At 38.1% G+C, this 18,575-nt stretch overlaps 1 protein-coding gene and 1 pseudogene across 2 annotated transcripts in view; one reads left to right on the forward strand and one right to left on the reverse strand.

The window, feature by feature from the left end:
- The first annotated feature begins 3,626 nt into the window (after positions 1–3,626).
- Positions 3,627–9,415, forward strand: LOC138168025 (carbonyl reductase [NADPH] 1 pseudogene; annotated as a pseudogene).
- Positions 9,416–14,800: 5,385 nt separating this feature from the next.
- The window catches only part of PPP1R16A (protein phosphatase 1 regulatory subunit 16A), a 45,173-nt gene continuing 41,398 nt past the window's right edge, over positions 14,801–18,575 (reverse strand). For both annotated transcript variants that reach the window (XM_069096986.1, XM_069096988.1), the window contains one exon: positions 14,801–18,494. In XM_069096986.1, the coding sequence (XP_068953087.1) occupies positions 18,321–18,494 (174 nt within the window). In that variant the 3' untranslated portion in view covers positions 14,801–18,320. The remainder of the gene's footprint in view (positions 18,495–18,575) is intronic.

The following is an 18,575-nucleotide window of genomic DNA, read 5'->3' on the forward strand; positions in this document are numbered from 1 at the left end:
ATGTATTCCAATCTGCTCCTTTCAGAGCTAAATCTGCTAAATCATATATGATTTTGACTTAACACCTCACTCCTTGAAAATTTTCTGGCTGCTTGCAGAAGTTTTTCTTTGACCTGGAATCTAGAGATTTTGGCTATGATTTTTCTGAGAGTTTTTGTTTTGAGGTTTCTTTCAGGAAATTACTAGTGGATTCTTTCTATTTCTACTTTGCCCTCTGGTTCTAAGAGATCTGTGCAGTTTTCTTTTAAGATTTCTTGAAATTTGATGTCAAGGCTCTTGTTTTGGTCATGGTATTCAGAGTCCAATGATTCTTAATTTTTTTCTCCTTCATTTGCTTTCCTTGTCAGTTGTTTTTGCTAGGAGATATCTTATATTTGGGGCAGAGCCAAGATGGTAGAGTAAAAGCAGGAACTTGCTTGAGCTCCTGCTCCAACCACCTCCAGAACTTGTAAAAAAAAAATGACCCCAAACAAATTTTAGAGTTACAGAACCCATAAAGTGACAGAGAGAAACAAATCTCCCACTGAAGGTAGCCTGGCAGGTCAACAAGCTGGGAGCAGCAGGAAGTCCCTCGTGAGTCAGTCACACTGGCCCAAACCGGCCTGAACAGATTTCAGGGGACTGATTCACTGTGGTGGTTTCCACACTCCTCAAGCCATAAACACCAAAGAGAAAGTAAAAGGTCAGTCAGGAATTTATCTCTGTGCTTTTATCAGAAAGAAGCTTGCATACATCTTCTTCCCATATTATAATATACTTGTTTAGTCCTTTATGATTTGCTGTTTTATCTTTTTTTTTTTTTTAACTCCTGTGCTAGAATTTCAAAGTTTCCACACAGCTGTGGTCTTTTTATCAGGAATGCTTGGAGATTCTATATTTCATTAAAGGTCAATTTTTCCTCTGTCAGATGATGACACTCAGTTTTGTAAGATAAGTTATACTTGACTGTAAGCCTAATGTTATCATTTCATTTTGTGAATAATTCATTCTAATCTGATCCTTTCAGAGTGGTGGCTGCTAAATCATATGTGATCCTGATTTGGCACTTCATTCCTTGAAAACCTTCTTTCTAGCTGCTTGCCTTCCACCATTTCCAGCCAGAACACTACCCTGGGTGCACATCTCCTCTTTAGTCCTCCCTGGATTGTGACCCAAAATTGGATAATGGGCAACAAAACTTCTAGTTGGTACATATTCCTGTCTCAGTGCCTTGGCAGGGTATCACTCTATGAGTCTGGGACCTTCTCTTCCTTGGTATACAGCCTTTCCCTGGGCACCAGAGTGCTCCTAGCCAAACCCCTTCCCCAGCATTCACAGTCCTTTCTCTGTATCTCTCTGTGGTGACCTAAGGTGGAAAAATGATTCACTATGACTTTTTCTTGGATTTCCCCATCTGGATTAGGCCTGCTGAATTTGCTACACCTGTTTGGAGTTGTTTTGTTTTTTGGTGCTTTTTTGTTTTGTTTGCGGGGGAGGGAGAATTGATAGTTCATTGAACTGTTTCCTGGTATTGCTTCATCATGGTTCCCTTTCTAGATTGGTTTATTTTAAACAAGGTATATTTCTTTCCCACTGCTATATTTTCTATGATTTCTATGAAGCCAAGGTTACCTCTTGTGTTCACACATACACAAAGCCATTAATGTTATTTTCAGCTTCTCAGTTTTTTTCCTCTGAGAACGGTAATTAATGTGCACCTCCTCCACTGTCAAATCTTCCACACCATACCTCCACATAATAACCATGTTTAATCTGGGTATTCCTCAACCTCCTCCCTCTTGTCATTTTTAGTTTAAAGCTTTCTTAACAAATCCATTCTTCTTAATCCTGGTGACGGATTCTAGATTTTAGAGGTAATCTTCACCTCTAAAAAACAGCACATATTCTGGTATTTTAGGCCATGGTCTAGAACATCTAATCCTATTCTGTCATCATCTGTTCACTTCTCATATCTTCCTTTCTCATGTGAAATTCTAATCCAGAGATGAAACTGCCATCCGTGGCCCCAAGGCCTATTATTTGTGACCCAAAATTTCAGAATCTCTACATAATTTTTAAGGGCTTTTTTCCCCCCTAGCCATATCATTTATGCTCACACAAATTATCACAACTGGTTAGGCTGATGAGTCTTTTAGCAAATTCTTGGTCACCACCCAACTATACACCATATAAAGACAGACCACCTCCTAAATGTTCCCATTAGGTTTATATCCATACCTCTTGGCGCTGAATTCCTGAACCAAGCCTCCTAGAGAAAAGAAAAGTAAACGCTACACCTGGGGGAGTTTTAAGGGACTGAGTCAGGACGCTGAGGAACAAAACTGCTATTCAGATTGTATAGGTCTTATTGGAAAGGTGCTGCCTCTCCACCAAGCCTAGACCATCTTCTATTTGACTATCCTTAAAATACTTCCATATTTGCTAGCTAAACAACCCTAGTTTCACCAACCAGTTCTCATATGGCATTATCTGCAGTCTCTTCATCATCTTGGTTACTCTGCTAGGAAGCTCTCCAGCATTATCAAATGTTAATTCTATGCTGTGACACTGAAACTGAGTACAATGTTACACATGTGGTATGAACAGAGCAAAATACAGAAGTACTATCACTTTCCTGATGCTGGAAACTTTGCCACTCTTAATGCTGCCTAGGACTGTATTAGCTTTTTGGCTGCCATATTACATTTGGGACTTATACTGAGTTTGCAGTCTACTAAAACACCCAACTTTTTTCAGATGAATCATAAATTTGAGGGTTTTTAAAAATGCAAATGTAATGAAAGCAGTCCCTATCTTTAATACCAATATCCTACTCATACAATATGGCTATAAGTCACTGAACACTACAATTTTTGAAGAATTATGAGTGTTACTCAGAGAACAATGGACAAGCACAAAAAGGATATGAATAGGCTACCAATTTTTGACAAGTAAGGAAAAATAAAGTATTGGAGTAAAGGATGTCAACCTAACTCAGTAAGCAGTCCCAGACAATGCTTCCTCTATCATCTAGTCATCCACCATGATACCAAACCCTGACATGGGCACTTTACCATGTGCCTAATGCTATGGGAATCCTCTCCACAAGAGGTTTCCATTTCTTGCTGTCATACTGGGAATAACAATTAAATCAATGCTACCATTGTCACTGGAATGACAATCTACTTGCCTTATATTTCCACAACCTCCCCTAGACCTAAACTCCTTTTCTTGGTCCCTATTCGCCTACATATGCTGTGACTGCCTGGTTCTCCTACCTTTCCTTCTAAAATTACCTTGCATTCGCAATGTACGTGTCTTAGATGTGCACAGCTGTTTGTACATGGTCTCTCCCATTAGGATGTGAGCTCACTGAGAGCAAGAACCATATTTTTGTTCTTCTTTATACCCTAGTACTTAACACATTGCCTGGCACATAATAAGTGTTTAATAAATGCTTGTTGATTTACTGTCTCCTGCTAGAATGAAGGCTCTTTGATAGTATCACCCTAAAAGATAAGAAAGAAAAGGAGGCTGGACAGCTCCACATGCTTCCCTGTACCAGTGAGCTGTATTTGTTGGCTTGCATCCCCAGATCAGTCCTTGGTCAGTGTCTTGGAACTCCTGCCCTCTCCCACAGTTGAGTCATGTCTTGCAGCAGTTGAGTGGCTGTGGTAACCAGGAGTAATAAGAGGATGGGCTTCACCATCGTGCATTATCTGTGCAAGAAATTCTCCAGAGATATTATTCTTATCTCTTGGGACATGACCTGGAACCAGGAGGCTATGGAAAACCTGCAGGAGAAGTCCTCTTTTCCAACAGCTGGACATCAATGATCTGAGGTTTTGACCCTGTGGGATTTTCTGAAGGAGCAGTGTGTAAGGGTGTGGACGTGCTGGTCAACAATGCTGGAATCATGCTGATAGCATACCTTTTCCTATTCAACATGAAATGACAATAAAAACCAACTTTTTTAGCAACAGATCTATATCTACAGAATTACAGCCTCTAATAAAAATCCAAGGTGGAGTGGTGAATGCCTTTAGCATGATGAGTTTACATTCCCTTGAAAGCTGCAGCCCAAAACTATAGCAGAAGTTTTAGAGTGACAGAATCACAGCAGAAGACTCAGTGGGGCTCATGAGAAAGTCTGTGGAAGCTACAAAGAAGGGAATGCATGAAAAGGAAGGCTGGCCTAATGGTGCTCATGGAGTGACCAAGATGGTCCTGTCTAGATCTGTGTCAGGCAGCTGAATAAGCAGAAGAAAGGTGATTAATGCCTGCTGCCCAGGATGGGTGAGAACTTACATGGTGGAGCCTAAGGTTACCAAAAATCCAGGAGGAGGAGCTAAAACCCCAATTTATTTTGTGTTTTTGCCCCCAGATATTGCAGAACCTCATGGCCTGTTTATAATGGAGAAAAAGATTGAAAAATGGTAAACTTAATATGTGAATCTATTCTAGTAATAAAAGAGTATTAAATATGTTAGATTTGACTTAAAAATACATTTAGAAAGAAATAAAAAAAATTGGGAATGGCTGAACAAATTGTTTTATGTGACTGTGATGAAATACTACTGTGTTATAAGAAATGACAAGTAGGATGCTCTCAGAAAAACTTGGAAAGACTTACATGAACTGATGCAAAGTAAAATGAGCAGAACCAGCAAAATATTGTACACAGTAACAGCAATATTGTATGATGATCTATTGTGAATAACTTAGCTATTCTCAGCAGTATGATGATCCAAGACAACTCTGAAGGACTTATGATGAAAGGTGTTGTCTATCACCAGAATAAGAAGTGGTGGAATCTGAATGCAGAACGAATATACTTTTTCTTTGCTTTCTTCATTTTTCTTGGTTTTTGTTTTGTTTGTTTGCTTTTACTTTGTGTTTTCTTTCACAACATGATTTACATGGAAATGTGTTTTGCATGACTACACATGTATAGCCTATGTCAAACTGCTTGCCTTCTCAATGAGGAAGAGAGGGGAGGGAGAGAATATGGAACTCAAAATTTGAAAAAAGAATTTAAAAATTGTTTTTACATATATTTAGGAAAAAATAAAATGTTAAATTAAAAGAAGGAAAGAAAAATAAAAGTACATTTTGTAGCTTTACTAATTGTCACAGCTAAATCCTATTAGGTATTCTCCTTGAGTTGCCTACTAATTATGTGATTTTATAATAACTGAGATTTGTAATGTTGTAGTAAAAACATGTACAATTCATACTGTTTAAATGGAAAAGTTTTCAAAACAAATAAAAAATAAAAGAAATTAATTGAAGCATTTTTTAAAAAATATACAGATGTTCAGAAGGAAACACAGATAAGCAGGATACCTTGAAAGTAATATTTTAAATTTATTATTTTATAAAAAGCAAGTTGTACACATAGTAGAGATTCATGGTTTCACATTTTTCCTCTTCTGCTTTGTATATGCAAATTGAGTTGGTTTTTTTTGTTGTTGTTAATCTCAGAATTTAAAATTTTACTGAAATAAAAAAGTGTTCTTGAAAAAACTTCAATAAATAAATTTACTGAAATAAATAAAGTGTTCTTGAAAAAACTTTAAATAAAAAAGCTTCTTGAAAGCAGGAACTGTCTCAATTTTGTCTTTGTATTTCCAGAGTTTGGCACATAGTAGAGGCTTAATAAATGTTTGCTTGCTTGTTGTACTGATCAAGAAACATATGACCTGGGGGTGGCTAGGTGGCACAGTGAATAGAGCACCAGTCCTGGAGTCAAGAGGACCTGAGTTCAAATCCAGCCTTAGACACTTAACACTTAAGTAACTGTGTGACCTTGGGCAAGTCACTTAACCCCAACTGCCTTCCAAAAAAGAATAAAAAAGGCAAAAAAAAAATATATGACCCTAAAAGAAGGCTGGGGGGAGGTTAGGTGGTGCAATGGGGTGGCTGGGCGGTGCAGTGAATAGAGCACCAGCCCTGGAATCAGGAGGCCCTGAGTTCAAATTCGGGCTCAGATACTTAACACAAAACTTGCTGTGTGACCTTAGGCAAGTCACTTAACCCCAATTGCCCTGCCTTCCCCCCTCCAAAAAGCAAAATAATAATAATAACAAAAATAAAATAAGGCTGGCTGATCAAACAATATATAACCAATAATCAGCCCATTTGCTCCACTGTGAGGTCAAGAGGAAGGCCCACAGTACATTGGGTAGAATGACTGCAGTGAATTTATGGGAAGACCTAACCAAAAGTCACATAGAAAGGGCAGGTATACACAGAATGGGATTTGTACTGATGAAATCATGGGTCCATTGGAGTAACTAAGTAATGTAAGGCCTTCAGTTTACAACCATAAAATCTCATTTGTTTGATTTGACCCAATATGCCGGCCTGCCAAGACCTTGGGATCACTACTTCTTTTCTAGATGTCCACTGACTATTCCCTTAATAATAACATATACTAGAATTCTGTCAGGAAATTAAATAAGGTCACTGGCCTATAGTTTGAAAGACCATTCTCTTCTTTTGAAAATCGGGGCATCTAGGATACTGTTCTTCATGACATCTTAAAGATTGCTGATATTGGCTCAACAGAGAACTGAAAAAAACTTAAGAGGCCAACTGGTCCATACCATACCCGAATAATGTCCCCTGGTCAGAACACAACAGAAACGTAGTATTCACTTCTAATTGCCATATTTTAGGATGGACAGAGATAACCTGGAAGGCAATCAGGCTGGCAGGTATATTGTAGAGCAGTGGTGTCAAACTCAAATAAAAATGAATCCCTGCCAGCTACATATTGACTTAAAAAACCAGAAATCAATATTGTGTTTTAATATATTTTCTTTATTTTGTTAAACACTTCCCAATTACTTTTTAATCTGGTTTTGGGCCTCAACAGACCACAGGCCATGAGTATGACCCCTCCTTTGTAGAGGAGATTCTTGTTCAAGTATGGACTAAACTGGCCTTTGAGGTCCCTTCCAGTGCTGAGAATTTTTGTTCTCCTTGGCCTTTCTGCAACTCTGGCCAATATTAATCTTTCTTTCTGGTCAATACTGTACTATTCCATCTCTTCCTACCTACTGTTCTCCAGCTCTTCGTTATGGTGTTGTCTTCCTCCAGTAGAATATAATAAGGCCCCTGAGGACAGAGACTGCTGTTTGTATTTATAACCTCAGTGCTTAGCACAGTGTCTGGCCCACAGCAAATGCTTAATAAATGCTTTATCTCTACATTTAATCTGCAGCTATTATTACTGTTACACTTGATTCTGCCTATTAGTGACCCATGTAGGAGGAGGGAGTGAGGAACTGTGACAATAAGCTTTATCTTATCCTATATATATATCTCAAGGTCAGTTTTCTTCATGACAGGCCAGCACCTTCATGTGTTCCAGTTGAGGTTATGCTGATAACTTAAGTATACTCTGAACCAGTTTAGATGTGATACCTTTTAATAAGTTCAAATATACCCTACCCACTCAGGAACTGCCCAGGAGATTTAAGAGGCCTCCCAGAATACACAAGGTGATAAACAAATAAAACTAGACAGATGAAGTTGGACCTTTGACCATTCTAGATATCATTCAGATATCATCTCCAGAATGGAAGTGATGCAAAGTCTAGGTCTAAGGTTCATTCAGAACAAGTTCCATCACATACTCAACTCTTCCCTCATCCTCTGTTACCTTTGAACTAACCCCTTTATACCTGTGCTTTAAGATCCTAACCTCATCCCCAGGATCAATCTCATTTCTATTCTTCTTCTTTTTATCTACAATCTTCACTCTTTCCCTCTCCTGGCTCCCTTCCCCCATATGTCAATCCTAAAAAATATCCTTCCATGGACATCAGTGCCTACACAAATTCTTTCTTTCCTTGCACCACCAAGCACACTAGATGGATTGGAAGTCAAAATACCAGGACTTTAGTTCAGGCTGGCCCCCTTCACTAGATGTTTTAAGAAGCATTAAGGGAGTGGATCCAAGATGACAGAGTAAAAGCAGGACCTCCTCTGAGCTATCCCAAATTCCTCTCCAAACAACTTTAATACTGCCCCAAAATCAAATTCTGTAAAGACACAAAACCAACAAAAAGTCAGAGTGAAACAATTTTCCAGTCCAAGACAACTTAGGAAGTAGGCAGGAAAGGTCTGTCTCACTGGGGTAGTGATCAGGCCTGGAACACAGTGCAAAGCAGACTATGCCTCAGGAAGCTAGCTGTGGGCTTTGGGGGCAGCTGATGTCTTTGGGAACGCTCCTCCCTCAGACAGTAAAGGGGTCAGACAACTGGTCAGAAGAAGATTACAGAGGATTCTTTGGGTGTAGGACTCTGCATTACCCATACATAGTTCTGGGCCGCAGTCCCGGGGCAAGAAGCAGCACTAGTTCACAAGTATACAGCTACAAGGGAGCAGGAATTCTGGATAGAGTTTCAGGGCTGAAAAGAGTACATGTAGTCACTCATAGCTTAGAGCATAGGTCAAGAGAGCAGTGACCTCACCTCTCCTTAGATAAGACCACCTTGGAAAAACCAAAAACTTACATTCCCACTGAACTAGCTCTGAAGACTGCAGCAAGAAAAACCTGAAACTTAACTCCAGAGCAGAGCCTAATTTTAACATAAACTTCAAAGCCAAGAAATAGGCTGGGATAATAAAAGAACCTGATCACAGCAAGTTACTATAGTGACAGGGAAGGGTAAGACAGAAACTCAGAAGAGGACAGCAAAGTCAAAACACCTAGATGTAAAGCTTCAAAGAAAAATGTGAATTGGTCACAGGGTTAAAAAAATTTGCTGGAAGAGCTCAAAAAGGATATGAAAAATCAGAGAGGTAGAGGAAAGACTGGGAAAAGAAATGAGAAATGCTTAAAAAGCATATTTAGCCAAATGGAAAAGGAGATACAAAAGCTCACTTAAGGAAATAACTTCTTAAAAATTAGAATTGGGCAATGACTCCATGAAACATCAAGAAACAATCAAACAAAACCAAAAGGATGAAGAAATAGAAGAAAATGTGAAATTTTTCATTGGAAAAACAACTGACCTGGAAATACAACAAGGAGAGATAAGTTTAGAGTTATTGGACTACCTGAAAGCTATGATCAAAAAAAGACCCTAGAAATCATCAGAAATTATCAAGGAAAACTACCCTGATACTCTAGAAACAGAGGTTAAAATAGAAACTGAAAGAAATCCCAAATTGAAAACTTCCAGGAATATTACTGCCAAATTCCAGAGCTCTTGGTTCAAGGAGAAAGTACTGCAAGCAGCCATAAAGGAATAATTCAAACATCATGGAACAAGAATCAGGATAACACAAGATTTAGCAGCTTCTACATTAAAGGATCAGAAGATTTGGAATGTGTTATTCCAGAAGGCAAAGGAGCTAGGATTACAACCAAGAATCATCTACCCAGCATAACAGTATAATTCTTCAGGGTAGAGGTGTGGGGTAGGGAAGGGGGATGGATATTTAACAAATAGAGGACTTTAAAGTATTCCTGATGAAAAGACCAGAGCTGAAGAGAAAATCTGACTTTCAAATATAAGACTCAAGAGAATCATAAAAAGGAAAACAGTAAAAAGAAATCATAAAGGATTTAATAGGGTTAAACTATCTACATGGGAAGATGATACTTGTAACTCCTAAGAACTTATCATTATTAGAGGAGTTAGAAGGATTATACATAGACAGAGGGCATGGGCATGAGTTGACTATGATGGGATGATTTCAAAAAAATAAAATTAAGGGATGAGAAAGAGGAATGCACTGGGACAAGGGAGAAGGGAGAGGTAGAATGGGGTAAATTATCTCATATAAAAGAGGTGAGAAGGGGCGGCCAGGTTGCGCAATAAGAGCACTGGCCCCAGCATTGGGAGACCTGGGATCGGTTCCGGCCTCAGATACTTGGTACCCACACAAAAATAACTGGCCATGTAACCTTGAACAAGTTACTTTACCCCAACTGCTTTAAAAAAAAAAAGAGGTGAGAAAGGAAGAGCTTTTACAGTGGAGGGCAAGATAGAGGTATGGTGTGCAACACTTGAACCTTACTCTCACTGGAACTGGATCAAAGAGGGAACAACACACACACAGTTGGGAATAGAAATCTATCTTACCCTATAGGGAATTAAGAAAGGAGGGGAATGGGGGAGGGGGAGGGAATTGCTGATAGAAGGGAAGGCAGATGGTGGGAGGTGGTACTCAGAAGCAAAAGAGACTTTTGAGGAGAGACAAAATAAATGGAGAGAGAGAGAGAGAGAGAGAGAGAAGGACAAACAAAGGAAAACATAGGATGGCAGGAAATACAGTTAGTAATCATAACTGTTAATGTGAATTGGATGAACTCGCCTATAAAGTAGAAACAGACAGCAAAGTGGATTTAAAACAAAAATCCTGGGGGTGGAGACAAGATGGCAGCATAGAAACAGGAAAACATTAACTCTCCCCATAACTACCTCAAACACCTATAAAATATGACTCTAGACAAACTCTAGAGCTACAAAACCCACAAAGTGTGACAGAGACACAAATTTCCCACTGAAGGCAGCCTGGCAGGCTGGCAGGAAGGGTCCATCACAGCCCTGCATGAGCCCATGGTTTTAGCCTCAGGGTGGCCCTGACCAAAAGTAGCTGAAGTTGACTTCAGGACAGTGGATCACCAGCAGCTGTGGCAGTTACCAGAATTATCAACCCACAAATGCCAAAGGCAAAGTAAAAGGTCAGTGTGAACTTTGTGGGAACAGGGGGACTGAAAGTGTGGTCTGGCCTCTGCCCCTGGGGCAAGAAGGTGAGAAGAGGCGGAGGCACTGCAGCATACAACCACCACAGTGTGGCTGCTTCAGAGCTCCTGGCGCGCAGATTGTAGAGGGACCAAGCAACCATTCTGAGGGGTAATTGCTCTTTTTTTAATCTGCTTAGATCTGGATTGCTGTCTTGGGTGGAGGTCCTGGGGTATGTGACCAGGTGCCAGAGCCTGTGGAGGCTTCAGAGAGGGCACCCAACTAATAGCTCCAGCAGCTGCAAAAAACCCAGTGATTTGGGACAAAGCTCTCTTCTCTGAAAGCAGAGTTCTACTGTGGCAAAAAGCTCAAAAGTCAAGTAATTGAGTGGCAACATGAGCAAGCAAAGGAAGCAAAGCAAGCACAGCAATCCAACTTTGGATTCCTTTTTTGGGGACAAAAAGGATCAAAGCATGGAATAGGAGGAAGACAACAAAGTCAGAACTCCTGCACCAAAAGCTTCCAAGAAAAATATTAACTGATTACAGGCAATAGAGGAGCTTAAGAAGGATTTTGAAAACCAAATAAAAGAAGGGGAGGAAAAATTGGGGAGAGAAATGAGAATGATGCAAGGAAATTATGAAAAGAGAGTCAATAACCTGACTGAAGAAAATAACACCTTAAAAAACAGACTAACTCAAATGGCAAAAGAGACTCAAAAAGCCAATAAGGAGAAGAATGCCTTAAAAAGCCAAATTTGCCAGATGGAAAAAGAATCTCAAAAGCTCACTGAAGAAAATCATTCCTTCAGAATCAGACTGGAGCAAATGGAAATTAGTGACTTTATGAGAAATCAAGATACTATTAAACAGATCCAAACAAATGAAAAAATAGAAGGCAATGTGAAATATCTCATTGGAAAAACCACTGACCTGGAAAATAGATCCAGGAGAGATAATTTAAAAATTATTGGACTAACTGAAAGCCATGATAAAAAAAAAAAAGAACCTAAGATGCAGTGAGTAGAGCACTGGCCCTGAAGTCAGGAGGACCTGAGTTCAAATCCGGCCTCAGACACTTAACACTTACTAGCCGTGTGACCTTGGGCAAGTCACTTAGCCCCAACTGCCCTCCAAAACAAACAAACAAAAAAGAACCTAGAAATCATCCTTCAAGAAATTCTCAAGAAAATTGACCTGATATTTTAGAACCAGAGGGCAAAATAGAGGTTGAAAGAATTCACCAATCACCTCTTGAAAAAGATCCCCAAAAGAAAACTCCTAGGAATATTATAGCCAGGTTCTGGAGTTCCCAGATCAAGGAGAAAATATTACAAGCAGCCAAGAAGAAACAATTTGAATATTGTGGAAACACAATCAGTATAACACAGGACTTAGCAGCTTCTACACTGAGGGACCAAAGGGCTTGGAATATGATATTCTGGAGGTCAAAGGAACTGGGATTAAACCAAGAATCACCTATCCAGCAAAAATGAGTATCATGTTTTAGGGGAAAATACTGTCATTCAATGAAATAGAGGACTTTCAAGTATTCTTGATGAAAAAAACAGAGTTGAATAGAAAATTTGACATTCAGATACAAGAAGCAAGAGGTGCATGAGAAAGTAAACAGGGAAAAGAAATAATAAGGAACTTATCAAAATTGAACTATTTATATTCCTACATAGAAAAACGATCATTGTAACTTATGAAACTTTTCTCAGTATGAGGACAGTTGAAGGAAATATAAATGTATATATATGTATACATACATATATGTGTCTATATAGGAGGGTATATATGCATATGAATACTTATGTGAGTGTGTGTATATATGTGTACAGGTATACATAGACAAGAGGATACAGGATCAATTGAAAAGGAAGGGATGATATTTAAAAGGTGAAACTGAGAAGTGAGAGAAGAATATAATGAAAGGAGATGGAGACAGACAGAACGGGGTAAATTATCTCATATAGAAGAGGCAAGGGAAAACTGTCACAATGGAAGGGAAGAACAGGAAGGCAAAAGGGAATGGGTCAACCTTACTCTCATTGAATTTGGCTTAGGGAGGGAATGACATACACACTAAATTGGATATCTTGCCCTACAGGAGAGTAGGGGGGAAGGAAATGAGAGGGGGAATGATCGAGGAGAGGGCAGATGGGGGTAGGGAATTAGAAGCACACACTTTTGAAAAGGGACAAGTGGGGGACAGGATAGGATGGAGGGAAATATAGTCAGTCTTTCACAATATATCCACTATGGAAATGTTTTACGTAGCTACACATGTACAACCTACATTGAATTGCTTATCTTCCCAGTAAGGGTGGGTGACGAGAAAGGAAGGGAAAGAATCTGGAATTCAAAGTCTTAAAATCAATTGTTAAAAAAAATATTATTATTATTATTATTATTTTACATGCAACTGGAAAATAAGACATACAAGCACTGGGATATGGAGATCCATCTTGCTCTACGGGAAAGTCTGAAGGGCAATGGGGGATGATATAGGAGAGAGCAGATTGGGGGAGGGGGTATATAGTGGGATCGCTGTTTTAGGGTAGTGAGTAGGAGAAAGATGGGAAGAAAATGTGTAACTCAAAATCTTGTGGAAATGAATGATATAAACTAAAAATAAACATAAAATTTAATTTTAAAAAATTAAAAAAAAAATCCAGAATCCTACCATATCTTGTTTATAAGAAACACACTTAAAGCAGAAAGACATACAAGGTAATGGCCCAGAGAAAAATCTATTATGCTTCAGGTGAAGTAAAAAAAGCAGGGTTAGCAATCATGATCTCAGACAAAGCAAAAGCAAAAAGAGATCTAATTAGAAAGACATAGGGGCGGCCAGGTGGCTCAGCGAGTAAGAGCACCGGCTCCAGTGTTGGGACGACCTGGAGATCGAATCCCAGGCTCAGACACTCAGCACCACACCCAGAAATAACTGGCCGTGTAACCTTGAGCAAGTTACTTAACCCTAATTGCTTAAAAAAAAAAAAAAGACATAAGCAAGGAAACTACATCTTGATAAAAGATGAAATAATATCAGTAATAAATATATGTGCACCAAATGGTATAGAAACCAAATCCTTTGGGTGGCTAGGTGGAGCAGTGAATAGAGCACCGGCCCTTGAGTCAGGAGGACCTGAGTTCAAATCTGGTCTCAGACACTTAACAAAAAAACTAGCCATGTGACCCTGGGCAAGTCACTTAACCCCAATTGCCCTACCTTCCCCCCTCCAAAAAGAGAAAGAAAGAAAGAAAGAAAGAAAGAAAGAAAGAAAGAAAGAAAGAAAGAAAGAAAGAAAGAAAGAAAGAAAGAAAGAAAGAAAGAAAGAAAGAAAGAAAGAAAGAAAGGAAGGAAGGAAGGAAGGAAAGAAAAGAAAGGCAGGAAGGAAGGTAGGCAGGAAGGAAGGAAGGAAGAAAGAGAGAGAAACCAAATCCTTAAAAGTTACACTGAGTTAAAGGAAGAAATAGACAATAAAACTACACTAGTGGAGGACCTCAATTTTCCCCTCTCAGAACAAGATAAAATCTAACCACAAAATTAGCAAGAACAAAGTTAAGTAGGTGATGTGAATTTCAGAAAAGTTAGATGTGAAAAACCTCTGGAGAAAATTGAATGGGAATAGAAAGGAATATACCTTTTCCTCACTGGTATGTGGCACCTATATAAAAACTGACCCAAGTATTAGGGCATAAAAACTTCACAGAAAAGCAGAAATATTAAATGCATCCTTTTCAGACCATAATGCAAAAAGAATTACATTCAATAAAGGGTCATGGAAATAGAGATTTAAAATTAATTGGAAACTAAATAATCTAATCCTAAGAAATGACTGGGTCAGGGTGGCTAGGTGGTACAGTAAATAGAGCACCAGCCCTGGAGTCAGGAGGACCTGAATTCAAATCCAGCCTCAGACACTTAACACACACAAAAAAACTAGCCATGTGATCTTGGGCAAGTCACTTAACCCCAACTGCCCTACTTTACCCCTTCCAGAAAGAAAAAAGAAATGACTGGGTCAAAGAACAAATCATAGAAACAATAATTTCATTAAAGAGAATTAAAATAGTGAGACAACATACCAAAATTTATGGGAGTACTTGGGGGAAAATTTCTATTTCTAAACACTTATATCAATAAAAGAGAGAAAGAGCAGGGCATGAACTGGGCATGCAACTAAAAAGAAAAAACCTATAAAAAGAACAAATTAAAAATCTCCAATTAAACACCAAACTGGAAATCCTGAAAATCAAAGTAGAGATTAAAAAAACTGAAAGTAAGAAAACTACTGAATTAATAAATAAAAGTAGGAGCTGGGGTTTTTTTTATGAAAAAACAAAACAATAAATAGATAAACCATTGGCAAATTTTATTAAAACAAAACAAAACAAACTGCCAGTATTAAAAATGAAAAGGGTGAATTCATCATTCATGACAAGGTAATTAAAGCTGTTATTAGGAGCTATTTGGGCCAATCATACGTCAGTAAACCTAATAATCTAAGTGAAATGGATGAATATTTACAAAAATACAGATAAGCCAGATTAACAGAACAGGAAATAGAATACAACCCCATCTTAGAAAAAGACATTGACGAAGCCATCAATGAGCTCCCTAAGGAAAAATCCTCATTCCTGGATGGATTTACAAGTGAATGCTACCAAACATTTAAAGAACAATTCATTCTAATACTATATAATCTATTTGGAAAACTAGGCAAAGAAGTAGTGCTACCAAATTCCTTTTACAGTACAAATATGGTACTGACATTAAACCAGAAAGAGCAAGGACAGAGAAAGAAAACTCTAGATCAATTTTCCCTAATGAATATTGATGCAAAAAAAAAATTAAATAAAATACTAGCAAGAAAATTACAGCAATATATGACTGGGATGATACACTATGATCAGGTGGGATTTATACCAAGAATACAGGGCTGTTTCAATATTAGGAAAACTATTAGCATAATTGATCATATAAATAATAAAAACAGCAAAAATCATCTGATTATCTTAATAGATGCAGAAAAAAGCTTTTAACAAAATACAACTCATTCCTATTAAAAACACAAGAAAGAATATGAATAAATGGAGCTTTCCTTGAAATAAATAGTATCTATCTACAGAGATGGGGAACCTGTGGCTTCCAGGCCACATGTAGCCTTTAAATCCTTAGGTATAGCCTTTTGACTAAGTCCAAGTTTTACAGGTTAAATCCTTTTATTAAGGGGATTTGTTCTATGAAGTCTGGATTCAAAGAGCCCCTTAATAAAGGATTTGTTCTTTAAAACTTGGACTTAGTCAAAAGGCCACACCCAAGGACCTAGAAGGCCACATGTGCACTCAAGGCTGCAAGTTCCCTAAATTAAAATTTAGATTAAAATCTAAAAGGATCAGTAAAAATTATCTATAATAGGGATAATGATAAGAACCTTTCCAAGAAGATCATGGGTGAAGCAAGGATGGCTATTATCATCACTATTATTCAGCAGTGTACTAGAAATACTAACTTTAGCAATAAGAGAAAATGAAATTGAAGGAATTGGAAGAAGCAATGAGGAACAAAACTATCACTCTTTGCAGACAATATGACAATATACTTAGAGAATCCTAAGAAATCAACTAAAGAACTAGTTGAAATCACTAGTTGAAATCATTAAAAACTTCAGCAAATTTGCAGGATATAAAATAAACCCACAAAAATCATCAGTATTTCTATATATCATGAACAAAGTCCAGCAGAAAGAGATAGAAAAATTTCATTTAAAATAACTGTAGACAATATAAAATACTTGGGAGTCTACCTGCCAAGACAAACCCAGGAACTATATGAACACAATTGCAAAACACTTTTCACATAAATAAAGTCAGAGTAAACAACTGGAGAAATATTAATTGCTCATGAGAAGACCAGGCCAATAAAATAAAATATAATTCAATATAATAGAAATGACAATTCTAACTAAATTAATTTATTCAGTGCCACACCAAGGAAACTATCAAGCATTATTTTATAGAGCTACAAAAAATAACAAAATTCATCTGGAAGGTCAAGAATATCAAGGGAATCAATAAAAAAAAAAAACCATGTGAAAGAAGGTAGTCTACCAGTACCAGATCTCAAACTGTACTACAAAGTGGTAATAATCAAAATAATCTGGTGTTGATGCCCATTGACTGGGAAATGACTGAACAAGTTGTGGTATATGACTGTGATGGAATACTATTGTGCTATAAAAAAATGATGATCAGGATACTGTCAGAAAAACCTGAGAAGACTTACATAAACTGATACAAAGTGAAGTGAGTCAAACCAGAAGAATATACACAGTAACAGCTATATTGTGCAATGATCAAGTGTGAATGACATGGCTATGCTCTGTTCAGCAATATGATGATTCAAGATAATTCTGAAAAATGCCATCCACCTCCAGAGAAAGAACTGATGCTGTCTGAATACAGATTGAAGCATACCTTTTTAAACTTTATTTTTCTTGTGGCCTTTCTTTGGGGGAGATTCAGGGGTTTGTGTTTTCTTTCTCAATGTAGTCAATGTAGAAATATATTTGGCATGACTGCATATGTATAATCTATATAAAATTGCTTGCCTCCTCAAGGAGGGGAAAGGGAAGGAAGGACGGAGAGAATCTGAAACTCAAAATTGTAAAAAACGAAGGTTAAAAATTATTTTTACATGTAATTGGGAAAAAATAAAATATAAAAATTTAAAAATAAAAAGCATTAAGTAAAATACATAGGGTTACAAAGTAAACAAAATTTTACTAACCAAAAGGTAGCAAAAATAAAGATGCATTTTTCACACCATTCAAGTTCATAAATGAACTAATAAAAATGAAATATCTATTAAGCAACTTACAAACCTTAAAATACTATATAAATGCTAGCTATGATGATGATTATGATAATGACAAACTCCCTGAAATCTATTCATTGACCCCCTAAAGTCCACGGATGCCAGGTGAAGAACTACTGCCTCAGTTTTAAGATTCCGATCAGCTATGCATGATGTAGTAGAAAAAGTAAAAGATTTGGAGTCAGAAGACCTGGAAACAAGTCCTAGGAAAGGGGAATTGACTTCCCCAGCTTACTCTATTAGGTGGAAGAAGTTGATTCACCTTTCCTAGGCTCAGGAATTCATGGTCTGAATTACGTAGGATTTAAACTAGATGAACTCTGAAGTTCATTCTAACCCTAAGAATATCTTTTAAAAACTAGGCCATGATTTAAGGTTTCCTTATAAGTAGTAACTTTGAGCACAAATATTTGTCCTCACTGGGCTGCTGGAAGTATCAAAAAATAAAACGCTTTATAAACCTTAAAGCACTAAGAAACATGAGCCATTCTTAATAGTGGATCCTGCTGCCTGGGCTCTTTGTTCAATATCTGGAGAGTGGTCTTGGACATGGCTGGTTATTGAGGCAGCAAATTCTATCCAGAGAACACCCAGAGCCATATGCTCTCTCCCCTGTGGCAAGGTCAATATTCTTTAGAGCCCTAGTCAGTTGTCCTCACATTTTCCAGACCCAGAGTTGAGTCTAACCCTTGAACCATCCCTCCAACTTAATTCAAGAATATATGAAGTGCCTGCTGTGTGTACTTGCTAGAGGCCTGGCCTCACATCTACATACTTGGAAATAAGCAGCTCCACGAGGTGGAGGTGGCCACAAGTAGCAGCAGCATGCAGGGGCGTCCAAAGTTCACTGTCACAGGCATTCACATCAGCCCCAGCCTCAAGAAGCTGCTGCACCATCTCCCCGTAGTCATCGATGCAGCACTGTAAGCCACAGAGCATTCCCTCAGAGACCCATCAGAAAACCTTCCAACTCCCGACTCACCCCCAGAGTCCAGACAGACT

This window comes from Petaurus breviceps, unplaced genomic scaffold, assembly GCF_028583685.1.
Source record: "Petaurus breviceps papuanus isolate PSGF00001 unplaced genomic scaffold, PetGlider_PUasm1.0 350, whole genome shotgun sequence".
NCBI classification, from domain to species: domain Eukaryota; kingdom Metazoa; phylum Chordata; class Mammalia; order Diprotodontia; family Petauridae; genus Petaurus; species Petaurus breviceps.